Source organism: Sinocyclocheilus grahami, unplaced genomic scaffold (assembly GCF_001515645.1).
Source record: "Sinocyclocheilus grahami isolate Dianchi unplaced genomic scaffold, SAMN03320097.WGS_v1.1 scaffold766.1, whole genome shotgun sequence".
NCBI classification, from domain to species: domain Eukaryota; kingdom Metazoa; phylum Chordata; class Actinopteri; order Cypriniformes; family Cyprinidae; genus Sinocyclocheilus; species Sinocyclocheilus grahami.
This window is the reverse complement of record NW_015505945.1, coordinates 406,692-424,878: the sequence shown is the minus strand read 5'-3', so window position 1 is coordinate 424,878 and position 18,187 is coordinate 406,692. Positions and strand designations below refer to the sequence as shown.

Genomic DNA, 18,187 nt, shown 5'->3' with positions numbered 1-18,187 from the left:
TACCACACAAGGCTTTCACACACTGGGTAGGGTAGAGAAAGCCCAGATGAACACAAATGTAAATGTACCATTTTAGTATGCGTAACATTAGGTGTCATGTTATTGTCTAATGCTCTCCATTGTAATATTTCTCCCTGTTTCATAATAAACATTCAACAAGGTATCCAAACTGCAGTCGAGTTTGTTTAAAGTGCCCCTATTATGGATTTTTTTAAATTACCTTTCATGCAGTGTGTAACACAGCTCTAAGTAAATGAAAATATTCTGGGAAGTTTTAAATCTGAAAGTGCACCATGTATAAAGTTATTGTCTCTCAAAAGAAAGAGTCGACTCCGAATCATTGAAACGTTTTTAAAACGAATCCCAAGCCGTTTCATTTTGACTCAACATGAAACGTTAGCATATTGCCCGCCCACTTGTTGGTCTTTTCGCGTTGGTCGGAATGAAAATGCAAATTCATTCTTTGCCACTAGGTGCCGCTTTCGGAGCAGTAAAATAGCGGTTTCCCCGGAAACACTGCACAAAGCAGCGCTGCGCTCACAAACGCTGCTTTATCAGGCATGATGAAATGAAAATGAGACCAATCGGACCAATCACAGCAGATTAGCGTCAAGCAAAGGAGGGGTTTGGAAAAATTAATCGTTTGGGAGTCCTTAAGCAAATAGGTAAAAATAAATGCATATAAGACAATGAAAGTGTTTTTTGACCTTGCATGCGTGTCAACCTGTTGTTGGGGACTCCCAAAACCAAAATATGAACCTTTCATTACCCATAATAGGGGCACTTTAATGCTTGCTTAATGTAATGAAAAAAATATTTAAAATATGAATGACATTGCCTGCATCTTAGTAATTACAGCTCATTGTTTAATGATTGTAAGAAAATGAATTTATAAAATTGAAAAAATATATGCTACTGTTAAGTTTAGGGTCACTCTCTTTAAAAAATAATAATAATAATAATAATACTTTCATACACCAAGACATTTCATCAAAAGTGACAATAAACACGTAATTTTACCATTTTGAGGAAATCGTTTTTCTGAACTTTCTATTGAGGATTCCTGAAAAAAAAAATCAGTTTTATCTTGTATTGCAAAAATATTAAGCAGACCAACTGTTTTCAACATTGATAAGAAATGTTTCTTGAGCAAATCAGCATATTAGAATGATTTCTGAGATCATGCGACACTGAAGACTGGAGCAATGAAGCTGAAAATTCAGCTTTGCATCACAGGAATACATTTTTAAATATATTACAGTGGAAAACCTTTAAATTGTAATATTTCACAACATTTCTGATTAAATAAATACAGCATTGGTGAGCATAAGAGTCTCAAAGTCTAAAAATCGAACAACTCAAACTTTTCTATGCTTTTGACCAATTATAAATGCATTTAATAAAGATTTGTATTATTATTATTTGTAACATTTTTAATCTGTCTATCGGGGGTGGTGAAAAAGATCTTTTCATAATAACGGAGGAAGCATCTGCAGATATGGTGGGCGGCACCTGTCCAGAACAAAAATTACATTTTGCTTTTAGAAAATGAAGTTTCTTATTTTTATATCACCAAACCAACCCCCAACTATAAAGTATTTATACATTAAGAAGGTGTTTATTGTGTTGCCTTCATGCTAATTTAATCTAAATAACAAAATACAGTAATGAGTAAACACAGTAGATAATAATATTAAATACAGAAGCACTAAAAGTCATTACAGTAATGAATTTTGGGAGAAATTGTGATTATGTAACAATCCAAAAATAGGCTTCATCTTGCAATGCAAATATTGTTTTCCTTTAATTGTGGTGAAGTGTGACCTGCATGCGATCTCGTGCAATTTACTCCTGGCTGTGATTATGGCAGGACAGATGTGTCTATTTGCAGAGCCTCTAAATTGTTACTGACAAGAGTTATGAAACTATTAAACTAATGGAAAGTCCAAAGGGTGTCTGCGTTTTCATTAATGTTATTAATGTGCTTCTGTAACCATAAACACAAGTGCTCTTAACTCAGAAGAATGTAAGGGTCTTATGCAAATTACAGTATTCATTTCATAATGCTGTTAGAGAAACACTTCGTTATGTAACCCAAGAAAAAAAGTTGATCTCATTTCTTTTATACTGACATCCGTTCCACCTGGGAGTGAACAAGGTCTATGAACAAGAGACCAAAACATCCTGCCCAGCAGGACAGATGTGTTTATTTGCAGAGCCTCTAAATTGTTACTGACAAGAGTTATGAAACTATTAAACTAATGGAAAGTCCAAAGGGTGTCTGCGTTTTCATTAATGTTATTAATGTGCTTCTGTAACCATAAACACAAGTGCTCTTAACTCAGAAGAATGTAAGGGTCTTATGCAAATTACAGTATTCATTTCATAATGCTGTTAGAGAAACACTTCGTTATGTAACCCAAGAAAAAAAGTTGATCTCATTTCTTTTATACTGACATCCGTTCCACCTGGGAGTGAACAAGGTCTATGAACAAGAGACCAAAACAAATCTGGCACCGAAACAAACAACAGCTACATGAAAGTAAAACCAACCCAGGCTTATGTAAACCGGATTACTTCATTTTTCCCTCCTGTCCTTCCTCATAGTGGCGATATTCAGGCTTCAGCTCCCAGGTGCTCTTATGAGGCCCTCGGGAATTGTACACGCCGATCTCCCTAAGAACCTAAATCTAGAGGACGAGCAGATAGACAGGGTGACAAAATGTAATCATACATCCAACTTTTAACCACGTCTCCCTAAAAACTTTGTGAAAAGTGCTAAATTTAGCCTCGCTAGTGTAATCAATCCTCTAAATGGCAAGACCACTGTGGGAAGTAACAATTATCTTACTCAGTTCTGATTCGTTTCTTTTCAGTTGTGACTCATGTAACTCCAGTCACATTTATATTTCTCCAATCCTTCAGGGAGACAGAGGCAGCAGTCAAGTGGCAATTACTCATAGAATCATCAAGAGCTCACTTAACTATGATAATATAATCAACACCAAGCCCATGCAGAATACTGTATTTGCAATTTCTTGTTACTTGGTTGAATCTTTCTCGTGTATGATTTCTGATAAAAGCTGAGAAGATTGATTCAGAATTGCTGTTAGCAGAACAAACATTTCTGAACAAAAGTTTGGATGAACTCTTGTGAACTTAATTCTATTGAAAGTCCACTTGTACTATGAACCTCAAATCTGAATTTGTACCTCATCATTCAAATGTGTAATTACAAATAATTTAAATACAAGACATTAAAGTTTCAAAAGAAATTACATTAAAGTATATTTTAGTTTACCATAAACGCATGGCAGTGCACTTTATTTCAAAGACAATGGCAGTAATTTTGAAATTACATGTGCTTGAGTCCTACTTAAAGTGGGTCAAAAAGCACTTTGAAGTTTAGCTAATTGCATTTCATATAAACTTAAACTATATTACGCTTTCATTTAATTGCAAATAACATCTGCAAACATAACATTCAGTTCTCACTTAAGTATAATATTTTAAAGTATATCATTTCCATAATAACTACTCTTTTTAAAAGTATACTAAAGTGTACTTTTTTTCACGAGGGGAGGCACAAGCTCTCGTTTATATAATGGCTCAGAGTTTTCACTTTCCACTGCCTTGAGCTGGACAACTAGCCACCGGTTCTTTGTGATGTCCACCAGGTCTCTGATGTTGTAGTACTGGTGCCTCTCAAAGGCAGAGAAGAGCATTTCCAGAACCTTCTGCTTGTCAGCTCTTGCACGCTTGCCTTCCTCTTTCTTCCTCTTCTCATATTCTAGCTGAAGAGAAGCATAAGAAAACCAGAGCATTTATTTGTTCGCTCACATTATTATGTCACACACACACACTTACATTATGGCTGTGGTTGGACACAGGTTTGTAATTTGTTGTGATGGCTTTTTCAAGCTTCTGGGAAAAACAAAGAGGTTTGGTGGATTCTTCAATCTGTAGCCTGTAAATAAAACACACATCTCTAGATGCATTTGATAAGTCTGAAGTATTGTGATCAAACTTTGACTTACTTTTTTAGTTTCATGTAGCTCTCGCCGACTGCAGGTCTGCACTCAGCGCGCTGCACAACCGTGCCTTCAAGAGCCAGCTTGTCTTAAAAACAAAAGACATTCTACTTGATCTATTTCAGAGAAAGGACAGTTCATCCAAAAAATGTATTTGTCATCATGAACACACCTGGTGAGTTTTCATATTTATTTCTCAATTAATTATTCCCTTTTTAAAGGAATAGTTCACCCAAAAAATGTAAATTAGCTGAAAATGTCATCCAATATGTAGATGAGTTTGTTTCTTCATCAGAACAGATTTGGAGAAATGTAGCATTACATCACTTGCTCACCAATGGACTCTCTGCAGTGAATGGGTGCCGTCAGAATGAGAGTTCAAGCAGCTGATAAAAACATCACAATAATCCACACCACTCCAGTCCATCAGTTAATATTTTGAAGTGAAAAGCTGTGTTGAAACAAATCCATCATTAAGATGTTTTTAAATTCAACATTGCTTGCGGCTAAAATATGAGTAATCTATACATAATATTGCTGCAGTTAAAAAGTCATCTTGTCTGAATCAGGAGAGAAATATGCAGAGATCAAGCTCCTTTTACAACTGAAAACAGTCCAAAACAGTTGTTAACAAACATGTTGGTAGATTTTGATGTGAGGACAACACAGGATGGACTTTTTCACTGGAGGAATGGACTCATATTTTGTCCAGAAGCAACAGTTCAGAGTTAAAATGCCTTACTGATGGATTTGTTTCTTACAAACATGCAGCATTTCTCTGGACAAGGCATTAACTGATGGACTGGAGTGGTGTGGATTATTGTGATGTTTTTATCAGCTGCTTGAACTCTCATTCTGACGGCACCCATTCACTGCAGAGAGTCCATTGGTGAGCAAGTGATGTAATGCTACATTTCTCCAAATCTGTTCTGATGAAGAAACAAACTCATCTACAGTACATTTTGGATGACTTGAGGGCGAGTAAATTTCCAGTAAATAAAAATTTTTAGGCGAACTATTCCTTTAACATTGCACAGCCTTTAACATACACTATGTGTCATGCATTACACACTCACACAAAGGATAAGCAAACCTCATTAAAAATATCTGAATTTTGCGAGCACAACTAATGGCTTCGCATTGTACTAAAACATTAACATACTTCAAACAGCAAGCACTCTCTAATAAAGCGTTGGCACGAAACCCCTCTTTTAAGGTGACAATTGAAATATTGTGATTCAACCAGTTGGTTTTTATGGCACTATTCTGAAGTGTTTGACTCTTGTATGAAAAACGACGTGGTCAACCTGCCACGAGTGATGATTTTAATCAAACCCCGATGAGCCTCCCTCCTGCAGAATGACATTGTGTTGTACCGCTCTCATTTGATGGCGCACTGTGAAGTCAGCCTAATGGTTTAGCTTGCTTCTATTGATTGTATTAACTGTACAGCGGTGCCTGTAATACCTTGTGGTTTTTGTCCCAGAGGCCTTTTAAAAGGGCAGAAATATTTCACTCACAAAATCCATCAGAGCAGCACTAATGCGCACAATTATTGGCAATTATTGCCAGATGAGTGTTAGAGCACTTGTTGGAGTAACTACATAAAAACGCCCACTTGTGTTTCACAACTTCAACAAAGCATCCATTTTCCTCGCAATTACCCGGAGGCTATGAAGAGGGATCAGGGCGAACCGAGACCTCGGGGTTCGCATCTCCTCTGCACCGTCCCTCCCCGAACGTCACGTGACTCGTGCATCTTACAAGGCCGGTAACGTTACATAAGTACTTCCTCACAGGATTCATATTTAAATCAGCCCGAGATGCATTAATGCTGGCTCTGAATGGAGTAGGACTGTGTTTGGGGGTGGCACGAGTTGCTCAAACCGATGGTGGGCAGCAGATCCGATGCTGAGATGATAGCAAGGTTACGGGGGTCGGCCTTCCACCTCCTCACAAGATCCCACCAGTTTGACTTCCTCAGAGACGAGAGCAATAACATCCCCGGCCCTCAGCAGGACACAGCCTCTCTACCTCCACTCACTCACACACACCCACCTGCGGGCAGAGCTTCAATCCCCACAGTCTCTTCATCAGCGCACAACAGCAGAGAAAGAAGCCTTTTCAGCGCCTCAAGGTCTCTTAAACCCAACGCTCACCCCGGCGCCTGTTGATTTTGATCATTTCGAAATGCATCCAGTATTGCACATGGCCCAAACGCTGCATTCTATGACACTGCAGCATTCAATTTATGCTTTTCGATTAAGATTTTTCATTAGCTGACGGAGTACCAACATTATTCTGCACCGAAATTTGTAAAGTGCCATAACACTGAGAAGATTTGCCAGTGCACAAAAACAGTTGTCATCTTTTTAAAGGACTCTGAGGGAGTAGAGGGAGATATTTTGGGACAATATAACAGTAAAATAATAATAAGACTCTTAATCATATGCCTCAGAGGCTTTTTAAATCACGTCTGTGGCACAATTTCTCTCCGCTCTAACTCTGCCGGCTCCATTTCCACATCTGTTTTGAAATACCGTGCAACTTGATAATTTAGTGTCTGCAAACACCATGCAAATATAGCAAACATCAAGCAAAGGTACTTTTTTCTTGCATCTGCCAATCTCAGAAACAACAGCATGTATGGCAGCCCCAAATGTATTTAGACACTTAAGTCGCAATTAAAAATGCATGAATTTCATTGCATTAGTTATAAAAGCTTCTCATCTGCTCTCAAGGCGATACTTAGGGCTGATATCATTCAGAAGTGAGCATTCACTGCTCGACACACTCCGAAGGGCAGACGATTTGAAGCAAATGCTCTTAAGGGTGCAGGGCATTACGGTCTCATATGTGGCCATTTGAGCAGCCACACGTAACTGCCACTTTATTTTGTTTCCATGACAACAACATAAAAGCTAAATTCATACTTAAGAAAATTCAGCTGTTAAGACTGTGGGAGAAAACAAACATACAATGTGTATAAATGTGAAAGGAATATTTCACAGTGGTTCGATTCCAGGGTAAAACTCAGGACGGCTAGACCATAAAAGACGAAATGTGTCATTCATCCATTCCTCAAGAGATTAATTTGCTCAATTTCTGTCGCCCCTTTCCTGTGGTTTTCTTCAAGGGTGCAAACAATGCAGTTTGCAATTGGCTTTTAGTGGACATAATGTATGAAATTCAGTGGTGAATTCAAGTTCAACCACAGGCTAGTTCATCATATCGATTATGAACATGCTACCATTTGAAAACCAGTTTCACACAATATTTTTAGCTTCAGTTTAAACAGTATTATGTTTGGCATAACACTGTTTAAACTGAAGCTAAAAATACTGAAAAAATTGCAGATGGAAAATACAAGATGCAAACAACTTAAGTTCTTCCCTAGTTTTAGGTAAATTGTATTAATGCCACATTGTACTAAATTTTTGTTCCCTCGTTTGTAGGCATGACAGGTCAGACTCTGAAAATCTATTTTTTTCTTTTGCATGACATGTACGTCTACGTCATATGGTATATCTATAATATAAAACTAGTTTTTCATGAACTGTTATTATGAAAAGTGTGCTTGAGCTATCATCCTTTAAAATAATCGCCACACAATTTGCTATTCTGTTTTGTAATGCATGACTTAAGTGTCCAAATAGTTTTTTGGCTATTGCAGTTTCATGAATATACATAACTGATTATTGTTTCACTAATATCTCCCATCCATGTGCTCTGATCTACATTTGACTGCTTGTGCCAGTCCGCCACTGATGTACTAAAATCAATTTAGGCCTCTTCAAGTTGAACAAAGAAGTGCACTAATTAAAACGAAAAAGATAGATGAGAAAAAGCAGGTCAGGCACCCACTATTTTCTCTGGCATAGTTAAACCCTGTTTGCAATTCAAATGCAGATGAATAAACCCAGTAATCACATGATGATTAAACCATGACCGAGCCATCGTCTGTAACAACTATAATCGAGCAGAACTGCCACCACATGACCTGCTGTAAAACCATCCTGCGTCAACAAACACCAGCGTCCTCAACCGAAAACCTGTTCTGGAATACTCTACGCTAACTGCTTTTATGTGACACACTCCGACGGACAGCCTTGAGAAATGAGAGAGATGTTGTGTACTGTGCTGTGGGGTTTTGTTTGGTTTGTGTTCATAGTCGTCTTCTGTTTACAGATGTTTGTGCAGGAAGAGCAACAGTTTGTACTGTAGATGATGACTGTGATAATGATAATGAATCTGAATGGCAGAGTACTGTGGAATCTAAAGGCTGAGTGCAATGATCATTACATTTGTGAGCAAGTTTTGTGATTTCTGGTAATGTGAACATGTAGTGAACAACAGGTTATAATTTTCAGTCTGTAAATGTTTTGCACAATAAAGCCACATTATAATTTATTCCAATACTGTTGAAATGTTTATAAATGACACTGTGGTTTATCTTTTAGGTGACAATCTACACTGACAAACACTGCATATGGTTTTGTCTGTGAACTGTGGAATGTACGGTGGGCTGTATAAATAGAGCTACATTTATTTTTTTTCTTATATGCTGTGGAGTCGGCTTGTAAGAGAGATACTCTGTCCTAAATTGTAAGTTTGCAATATTATGCAGCAAAATGTGACCTAAAATTAAATTTCCTCCAGCATTGATCCAAATTCGAATGGGTTTGATCATTTTAGAGCATGTGGCATACATACATCTACCACAGATATTCTAGCATGTGTGCACTGATTCATAAACATCTGATGAATTCTTCTGTATTTCCAGAAAACTAGGCACACTCAATTAGCTCACTGACAAAAAAAAATAGTTTTCAACCTAAAAAATTTATTTAAAGTCCAGTAACATTAGTCAGAGCCAGGAGCTCAGTTAACATGGGAAAATATCAAGTTCAAAATAGATCAATCACCCTGTGAATTTTGCAACAAAACATTCAGAGCGCAGCTCTGCTCGACATGCAGCTAAATTCAGTAACAGTCTAGGTCTGCTTTTTCAAAGAAAGGCAAAGGCAGACATATGGTTGCACTCACTTTGGATTAGCCGACATCTCCACACACTAGTATCCATCTGTTTCCATCAAATCTGTCATGCAATCTCCCACTAAAATGAGTCTAAAGGACATTTCTGACACAGGGAAAAAATGAAGCACCTTCAATCTCCCCGGTTTGTCATGTGGACATCAAAACCGGGTCCTTTTTAATTGCAGATATCAGTCATTCATATTTGATGAGACACGGCAGGGCTTATTAGCCGTCGTCACCGGCTGATGTGTTTCTAAACCGCTGCCAGCAGGGGACTGGAGACCTGCGGGAGGGTGCTGGTAAGCGGGAGCATTTATTTCAAATGGAAGAAACCCATTAACAGCTGAAATATTCATGGATTAGTCTCACATTCAATTGTTGCCAGGCAAATGAGACTCCTACATAACAAAAAGAAGCCAAAGATTCTCATCATGTGCTCCCAAGGAGGCATGACTAATGGCTCTCTCTCAATTTGATCAAAATTAATGGTCAGGCAAACATGTGACTTCAAGGACTCATATGCCCTTAAGAGACCAATTTCTCAGCCACACAGAGAGAGAACGGAGCGAGAGCGAAGAATACAATTCCTGCTAATGTACTTTTCAAAGTGTGAGTATGAATAGACAATAGAGGCACACCGCCATATTAGAACAACGTGAAATGGGCAATAGTCAAGGCCATCTGTAAATGAAAGGCACGACTGGAACAAATCAAAGCAAAGTTTGATTAAGAGTTGGAAGGAGAAAAATGCAAGAAACAAAGCCTGCGTATCTTCATGCTGATTATATTCAACAAGCATTTATTAAACCAAACCAAATATTCATATTCATATAAATATTCATATTAAGAAACTGCGGGTTTTAAAATAAAACATCTGTCACCATGAATGCCAGCCAAATGCAATAAACATGCTTACAGTATGTGTACATGCCTGGAAAAAACTACCTTCTCAACACCCAACATCCAGCCTTGATTACCACTGTCACGTGACTCTTTTGTGTGAGCTGAATAGTGGCATCTCTATTTCAAGTCGCAGATGGAAATGTGCACTACCGTGTGCACAGAAAGTGCCTTTCACGACTTTCAGAAGAGTAGAGCACATGTGTGCACAAGTGTCCGACTCGGCAAGTCCAACTTTAACCTGGCAACAGGCTTTAAGCGGCCATGTCAATCAAGTCAAGCTGCCTCTTCAACCTATTGTTGTAAAGAACTTAATAAATAAGAAAAAATATTCGACCCTGACAGCTTATCAAAGTCTCAGCAGCTCCTCCGCACATGGCAGCACCTGGTCCATATAAGCTGCTGCTTTCTGACAGACCGATCGCTCACAAAAGAGCACACAAAATTCTCTGAAATGTTTTTACAGAAGTATATTTAACCCCGATACACCCAAGTATGTGCATCTTAAATCATTGAGCCAAGGACACATGTGTCCAATCTGAATCACATGCATTACACCTAGGGTCACTATAGGTCATTAAAACAAATAGATGTGCAGTTCAAAGCAATCCCTAAGCATGCACACACACCCTTGTTGCGGAGGTTTTGTTTTGGCCTTTATGACAGAGAATTCAAAAACCTGATCTTTCTGAGACCTGCCTGCACATTGATGTGACCCCCTTCCCTCAAATAGCCCTCTATGTCCTCTTCAATACTAAAAAAGAAACTAATACCAAAGAAGAGCATTTGTGCTTTGCATTAGCCAATAGAGAGCTTTTCATACCCTGAACCATTTCAATTCATAACTTACTGAGAAAAAGACACTGTTACCCTTCCACCCCCAGAAAAAGCTTTTAACTGTAACAAGTAGAGCCTCTATTCATGGACAACTTCTGTGGCCAACCTGTTGCTTAGCAACACTTAATCAATACCTGGGGCTTGTGAGCACTAAGCAGACAACTGGGGAAAAAAATCATAAGTGAACAAAAGTGCACAACACAATGATTGCAATTCCACACTTAGGCTTGTGTGATTTTCAGTAAGGCTGCAATTATTATGCTGTGAATGTAAGCTGCACTGTAAAGCTGTCACGGAAACGGGTGTGTGGAGGCAGGCAGGACGATGTCGAGGACGACAAGGATTCCAATATTGACATTTATTGTAGACACAACAAGGCAGGTAGAGGTAGGTGAGACACACACTCGGGGTAACATTAACAATAACCGACCCTAATGCTCAGACAGACAGGAACTAATATAGGATAGATAATTAGTGGCAGACAGTTGAGCACAATGACGGTGATTAACTAATGATTAAATGGGCTAAACCAACACAAAGGGAAGAAACCACAACAAACAGTCCACAGGGGCGTTACATTACTCCCCCCTCCCGGGAGGTGCGTCCTCGCACCGTAGAAACCGAGGGAGGGGTGGAGGGGGACTAGGAGGAGGACCGTCCAATGGCGGTGGACCAGGTGGTGGAGGAGCCCGAGGCGGTGATGGAGACTCGGGAGGCCATGGCGGAACCGGGGGCTCGGGAGGCTTAACGGGGAAGCAGGAGCCCTCCGTGGGCTAAACGGGGAAACAGGAGCCCTCCCTGGGCTATACTCGGGAACAGGAGAAGGCGCTTATGAGGAGTGGGCACTGGGGATGGAACCGACACTGGGGTGAGGATAGGAGCAGTGAACTCCAGGGGCAGCGCCATGTCCAGCAATGCTGAGAGGCCAGCGGCCGGTGGGCACACTGGAGCGAGCTCTGGGCTTGCCACATTAACGTCCTTCGGGCTTGAGTGAGCCGCTGACGGCGGCGGACTGGTTCTGGCGCAGGACCGGACACTCCCCAGACACCGGAAGACACCTTCCCTCCAACTTAGTCCAGTGGTGTCTGGGAGGTCCATGGGGCGATGGTAGTTGGCCCCGAGCCAGAACAGCTGATTAAGGACGGCGTCCTCTAACGCCGTCACCGCTGCGAGCTTGCAGAACTCCCCGGCATACTAGGAGGGGAGATCCCGGCGGGATATGGCGAGGAAACGAGCAGCGATCTCCATGTGGTTGTTTTTGGGTCGGTTATTCTGTCACGGAAACGGGTGTGTGGAGGCAGGCAGGACGACGAGGACGACAAGGATTCCAATATTGACATTTATTGTAGACACAACAAGGCAGGTACAGGTAGGTGAGCCACACACTCGGGGTAACATTAACAATAACCGACCCTAATGCTCAGACAGACAGGAACTAATATAGGGTAGATAATTAGTGGCAGACAGGTGAGCACAATGACGGTGATTAACTAATGATTAAACGGGCTAAACCAACACAAAGGGAAGAAACCACAACAAACAGTCCACAGGGGCTGTTAAAATCTATATCTTTTGTTTTGCAACGGTAAGAGAGCGACCCTTGATGACCGCAAGTTTATACAATGTACAATGATTACAGAAAAAAGCAATTTGTCTGCCCAAAATGAACAATAAAATGCTTTATTGTCACTTTTAAACAATTGAATGTGTCCTTGCTGAATTAAAGAATACATTTTTTTCATAAACTTTTGAATGGTATACTGTGTTGGTATCAACACCTAGAGAACAAGGAGACAGCACAACGCCAATTTATACAATAAACTTAATTACAGCAGTAATATTGCTGGAAAAATTAAGCGAGCAAATGTGTTAAGTGAAAATGTTTTTCCACAATAAACAATATTTTAAAAGTATCCATTAGCAAGGCTCATTTTAGATTTGGGACTAACACTAGATGGAATGGTTAGTTCTGTTGATCAGCCAAGCAGGCACAGTTATTGGCTGATGTCGATAATCTCAAAATAACTAAATATCATCCAATTATTTGGACTGGCTGATGTACCAGCTCACTGTACATAAACAATGAAGAACTAACTTAACCATTTATGTTGATCTTGGACAGAAAGGTGACACAGTTCCTTACACCAGTTACTATTCACAGTGTCAGAGAGCATTGTTATACTCACCTGAAGTCTCTGTAAAGACAGCAAGGGCCTGACCACCCACCATCTGTATGGTGAAGGGATGTTCTCGAGGGGAGCGCACTGACGAAACCTTCTCCCCAGAGCACTCCACCACTGACAGCTCCTCGCTCAGATTGAAACCTGAGGAAACCATCAATCAGCGTCTGCATAAGCAATAGCACATCACATGTTCCCTCTCCACAGCCCAGGGTCAGATCATAGTAATTATGCAAATCAGCACTGACATCTTAATAAGAAGATGAGAAGCAAACAGTGCATGTCTTTAAAAACATTAATAAAACTTACTGCCGTCTTCCCTTCAGCTCTAGAAGAGAGATTAAAAAGCATGTGTACACATTTCAGACAAAAATGTCCATTTCGAATGGGGTTTAAAAATGCACCATACTTCCCGATTTTAAGTTTGCCTACTTCTCCTCGCCCAGATGCTTTTGCCCACTGCTGAGAAAGATATTTGAGAACCTAAGGAAAAGTGATGAAGTCTAAATGTAGCTATTTGTCTATTTCCTAAAACAGTGCACTGCTCATATTTGTCTGAGTATAAATGATTATAATTCAATATTTCAACTATATGTTTTGAAGCAAATGTAAGTGTAAACTTGATGATACATATAGTGTGAGGTTTCCATGGCACTGCTGTGCAGTTGCTAAGGTAGTTTTTAGCATGTTGCTATGGTTTTCTGGGTTGTTGCTGGCTGGCTACTTATTATGCCAAGATAAAAAAAGATACAAATCATTTAAAAATGATTCTTGTCCTTGGATACAGCTTGGGTTCATCCTTCATTGTAAATCTGATCACTATCACGCCTCATCTTCAAAATGACTCCAACTTTGAGATAAAGAAGATCAGAGTGAGTTGTACCACCATTAATTTAAACAGCTAGACCAGAGCTACAGTGGTGAAATCACTGATGTACAAATAGAAAGAATTTACAAAGCATCATTTAAAAAAAAAAAACAAAAACACTTTGTTAAGGCATGTTAAATAACACACACCATCTTTTTTTATTATTATTATTAGCCTAGGTTTTATATTTGGTCAATGCTTTTCCAACTAGTTTTCTATTTTTAATTAAAATGTTTTCTGTTCATTTACCTTTTTAAATCGAATTGGGTAAAATCATGTGTGATATAAAAAGTTTTGAACAATTAAATTTGAATAACAAAATATTAACTGATGTCCATGTTTCCTTTCAATCTTGCTGTACCCTTACGAAAAAGAAGTTTATTCAAGTGTGCTATTAGTGTGCTAAATGGGCTTTATATACTTCTCAGAATATACTTAAAATGACATTTAAGTATACTTGACTTATAGCCAGTGTTGGGGAAAGTTACTTTTAAAAGTAATGCGTTACAATATTGCGTTACTCCATAAAAAAGTAACTAATTACGTTACTTAGTTACTTTTTATTGAAAGTAATGCGTTACGTTACTTTTGCGTTACTTTTTAAATCTAGACAGGGCTTGCTTGTTTGTTTTTAAAATAAAAAAGTTATATTTTTTGGCAAATATAAAAGCCTTTTTACACCAAAAGTGAAATGAATAAGCCTCAGGCTGAAGGGAAAGTAAATTTACGGCCGTACAGTAGAATGCAGAAGAAGAAATTTCAACACATTTCAGCAATAAAAAAGACACACAAATGTTTGCAAATATGTGCTTGGCTATTGAAAGGCAAATCGCACTGTATGTAATCATAATCAACATGAGCACTAGCTCATGAATCTGCATGGTCACCAGAGAGACTTTTATTTCTTTTTATCCCCATCTAGTGGCCATGTGAAGAAATTAGACTTACTTTACATTGCATCCATAGGAAGATATGACTATAGGCTACATAAGGATATGAAGCTAATATAAGTATATAACCTATATCCTAAAATTGTAAATTTCATAAAATATATTTAGCCTCTTTTTAGTTTTCAAAGCAAGCAATTTGTCTTTTTGATAACCACAAAATCACAAATCAACATTCACATTCTGATATTCATCCTCACTGACAAAGGATTATACTTATGCTACATATAATTAATCTAAACTTTCCTGAATGGTTAAATCCAAACTGTTATGATTTCAACTATGAACAGTGAAAGAAAATCTCATGAAGCCGCCACTAGATGAAGCTGTTTGTCCCTCTTTTGTTCCATAGTCCTCAAATCCAGGGCCCGTTTCCAAAGACCTGAGATGAACACAGCAAACTGAATCTTTCCTTTTACAAGACCATTCAAATTGCAAGAGAAGACTTAATAATTAGGAAGTGTGAATAGTTACTGCATTTGTATAACCTGAAATGTTTTACCTGATGTTTATTTATATGAATAATACTTGTATAAAATAGAAATAAACTGAAGAGAAGCTGAAAGCCTCATCCAGTGTTATATAATTATTTCACCTGATGGTCAAAGTGGCTCTAAAATCTATCTGGTTTGAGAGCTTAGAGTTCTCGTTTGGCTCCGATGTTTACACAAAGTACATCTTTCATAGGCCAAAATGCTTTCCTTTCACCACATGCTCATATTTCATGTGAATTCAAACCTTTTCTGAACAAGCTTTGCAAAGATTATTCACATATTACAGAGTGCTGAAAAGAAGGGAGCGCCGTCCTTGCTGTCACTGTCAAGGGCATCATTTCATGAAGGATTCGTTTAGTCGTATGAAAGTTTGCAGACTCAACATTTCAACATCATTACAAGTAAGGTTGTGAATGAAACAATCGGAATAAATAATAATAATAATAAAAATGAATGAGGTTTGAATATCCTGCCATGTTACCCAGTAGGTCTCACAGAGTTCAAGATAGGAATTTATCCAGTTTTCAAGCAAAAACGGATAATGTCTTTTAATGCCTCTAATCACTTACCTTGCCTATTCACGTGTCCTATAAATAAACAGGATCAAGTTATTAAACTTGTAAAACCTGTTTTAGTATGTGCACATTTATCAGTAACTTTCCATGCAGTTAAGAAATTAGTTAGATGATCGCTTTTATAGAAAATATCTTTATTTGCTTCCATCTTAAAAGGCCCGTTGTTTGATTCTTCTTTTAGACACAGCTTCCTGGGCCTCAAACAAGTGAATAGCATACTGTAAGGGATTTGTGTCAGTGGTTTTGTGTGTATAGGATGCTTTGTCTTTAAAGTTCTTTAAGAAATATGTGAAACTACTTTAAAACAGTTGCATTTCCTCACAGAGACAGGAAGGAGGTCCAGGTCAAACACGACAAAGATGAATTTGCAGATGAGAAAAAGAATGCCCTAACCATGATGCTCTGTTAAACACTGTAAAGTCAGCTAAGCTTTCCTCTTAACCTCATAATGCAGTAGTATTATTAGCTGACTCTTCAGGTGTCTCCGTAAGTGGGTTCACTTAGAAAAAGACTAATCAAAACAAGTCAAGTCGCATTTATGGTGCTTTATTTAATACACATTGTTTTAAAAGAGCGTCACAGAAATAAACGGGAAAATAACAGCGTTACAAAACTGAAATGAAATGACTTCGGCTGTAAAGCAGCTCTACAGATGGCAACAGTGCCATTATTCAGCTCAATTTAGTTCAATAACAGCGTAAATGTCGCAAAGTTCATCAATTATGAAACTATTCCAGTTCAGTTATAAAGCTGCTCTACAGAAGATATAGTAGCATTATATAGCTCAAGTTAGCTCAGTGTTGATTCAGTTCACTGAAAGTATTAATGTTGCAGTCCAATTTCAAATCAAATTCTATACAGCGACAAAGTAGCTCTACAGAGGACAATAGTGTCATTATTCAGTTCAATTTTGTTGATTCAATTCAGTTTGACATCTTGTTAAGTTGTTCATAAGTTATGAAAAACTTTCAAAGGCAGCTCGACAGAAGACAATAGTGTCAATATCCAGCTCAATTCAGTTCCAGTTTTGTTCTCATTTGATAGTGCCAGTACAGGCAAATCGACAATATTACTGAATATTAAGTGTCTTTTGAACCCCAACTGGCCAAGCCAAAGGCGACAGTGGGGAACCCAAACTCCATCAGATGACAGAGTGGCGAAAACCCTTCTAATTATCGCCATTTAAAAATGACTTCGTTTTTTTAAAGACCTCTTTTCAGTCCGTCCTTTCACCCTTCATTAAATGTGTATGTAAACACCCTCTACGCATGTGACATGAGCAACAGTGCTTTGGTTTGCTGTCAGCTCCAGTTTATAACTGCCCTATCATTCAACAACAAACTCTCTGCAAGGCCTGTATTACATTGCGTCAGATCTCAGTAAAAATGTGCCACACAAACCGTTGAGGTCAGATTGAAACGATCAGCAGCCTTGTTAAAGTAAACCTCGGCCACCTCTTCCTAACATTGGCATTCTCCAGAGGGATAAGCTTTAATTTCAGAGTTAAATTACACAGAACAATGGCAATTCTCATAGAGGTTCTCTATTTTTTCCAATATCACCAAAGATACCCGTTTTAATAAGTGTTTACAAATCGAAAGCAGACTCCAGTGTATAAATTGACCATTATTGTACGGGAGCACAATAGCTCTCTGTGTTTTTTGTTGTGGAGTGCCTGTGTGATTTAAAGCTGCTGACAGCACCAGACGCTTACATTGCAATCAGCTCTCGCTGGCCCTCTCCCTCTGAAATTTGTATGGATGGGCACAGCCTGTCTGCTAGGTCTGGACATCAGGGCACACGCCCATTTTGGGACTGTCGACTCGTGCCCCATTTCCTCATACTTAATGTGTTACACTACGATCACTCACTCGGGTCATTCCATTTTCACATTCAAGTGCAAAGGTTTGGCGATGACAAAGGGATGTGTCAGCCCTTTCTAGGGACACTCATAAATCAACAATTTGATGTAATAAATGACAGGATGATGTGCCAGACATTTGGTGACTTGTCTTTATGAGTGCTGTCTGTATGTGATATATCCTCACACTGTATATAGTCCATATTAGAAAAATCACAAGCAGAACTTTATATTACTGCATATAACAACACAATTCCACATTAAATACACATAATATTATAATTTATACTACATTCAACTATTACATCAAATGTAACTAAATATTAAACCTAACATATATTCATCAATTACTTTCTACTACCCTTTTCTGCCAAACAGACTTTATATATATATATATATATATATATATATATATATATATATATATATATATATATATATATATATATATATATAT

The 18,187-nt window shown here is 38.4% G+C and overlaps 1 protein-coding gene across 1 annotated transcript; it reads right to left on the bottom strand.

Moving 5' to 3' along the window:
- Positions 1–2,573: 2,573 nt before the first annotated feature.
- Positions 2,574–13,874, bottom strand: LOC107561311 (general transcription factor IIF subunit 2-like). Its single transcript, XM_016245730.1, has 8 exons — positions 13,869–13,874; positions 13,395–13,468; positions 13,291–13,313; positions 12,992–13,129; positions 4,038–4,119; positions 3,868–3,967; positions 3,630–3,794; positions 2,574–2,684 (listed from the first exon to the last, which is right to left on the bottom strand). The coding sequence occupies exons 1-8, from the start codon at positions 13,872–13,874 to the stop codon at positions 2,574–2,576; spliced, it is 699 nt and encodes a 232-aa protein (XP_016101216.1).
- Between the last annotated feature and the right edge of the window lie 4,313 nt (positions 13,875–18,187).

Bases quoted from the DNA above. Each gene is read 5' to 3' on its own strand.
- LOC107561311 (XM_016245730.1), bottom strand. The intron at 4,120-12,991 runs GTGAGTATAACA...TTTGTTTTTAAG, and splicing joins TGTCTTTACAGAGACTTCAG to ACAAGCTGGCTCTTGAAGGC. The intron at 2,685-3,629 runs GTGGAAAGTGAA...CTCTAGATTTAG, and splicing joins TAGTTGTCCAGCTCAAGGCA to GTTCTTAGGGAGATCGGCGT.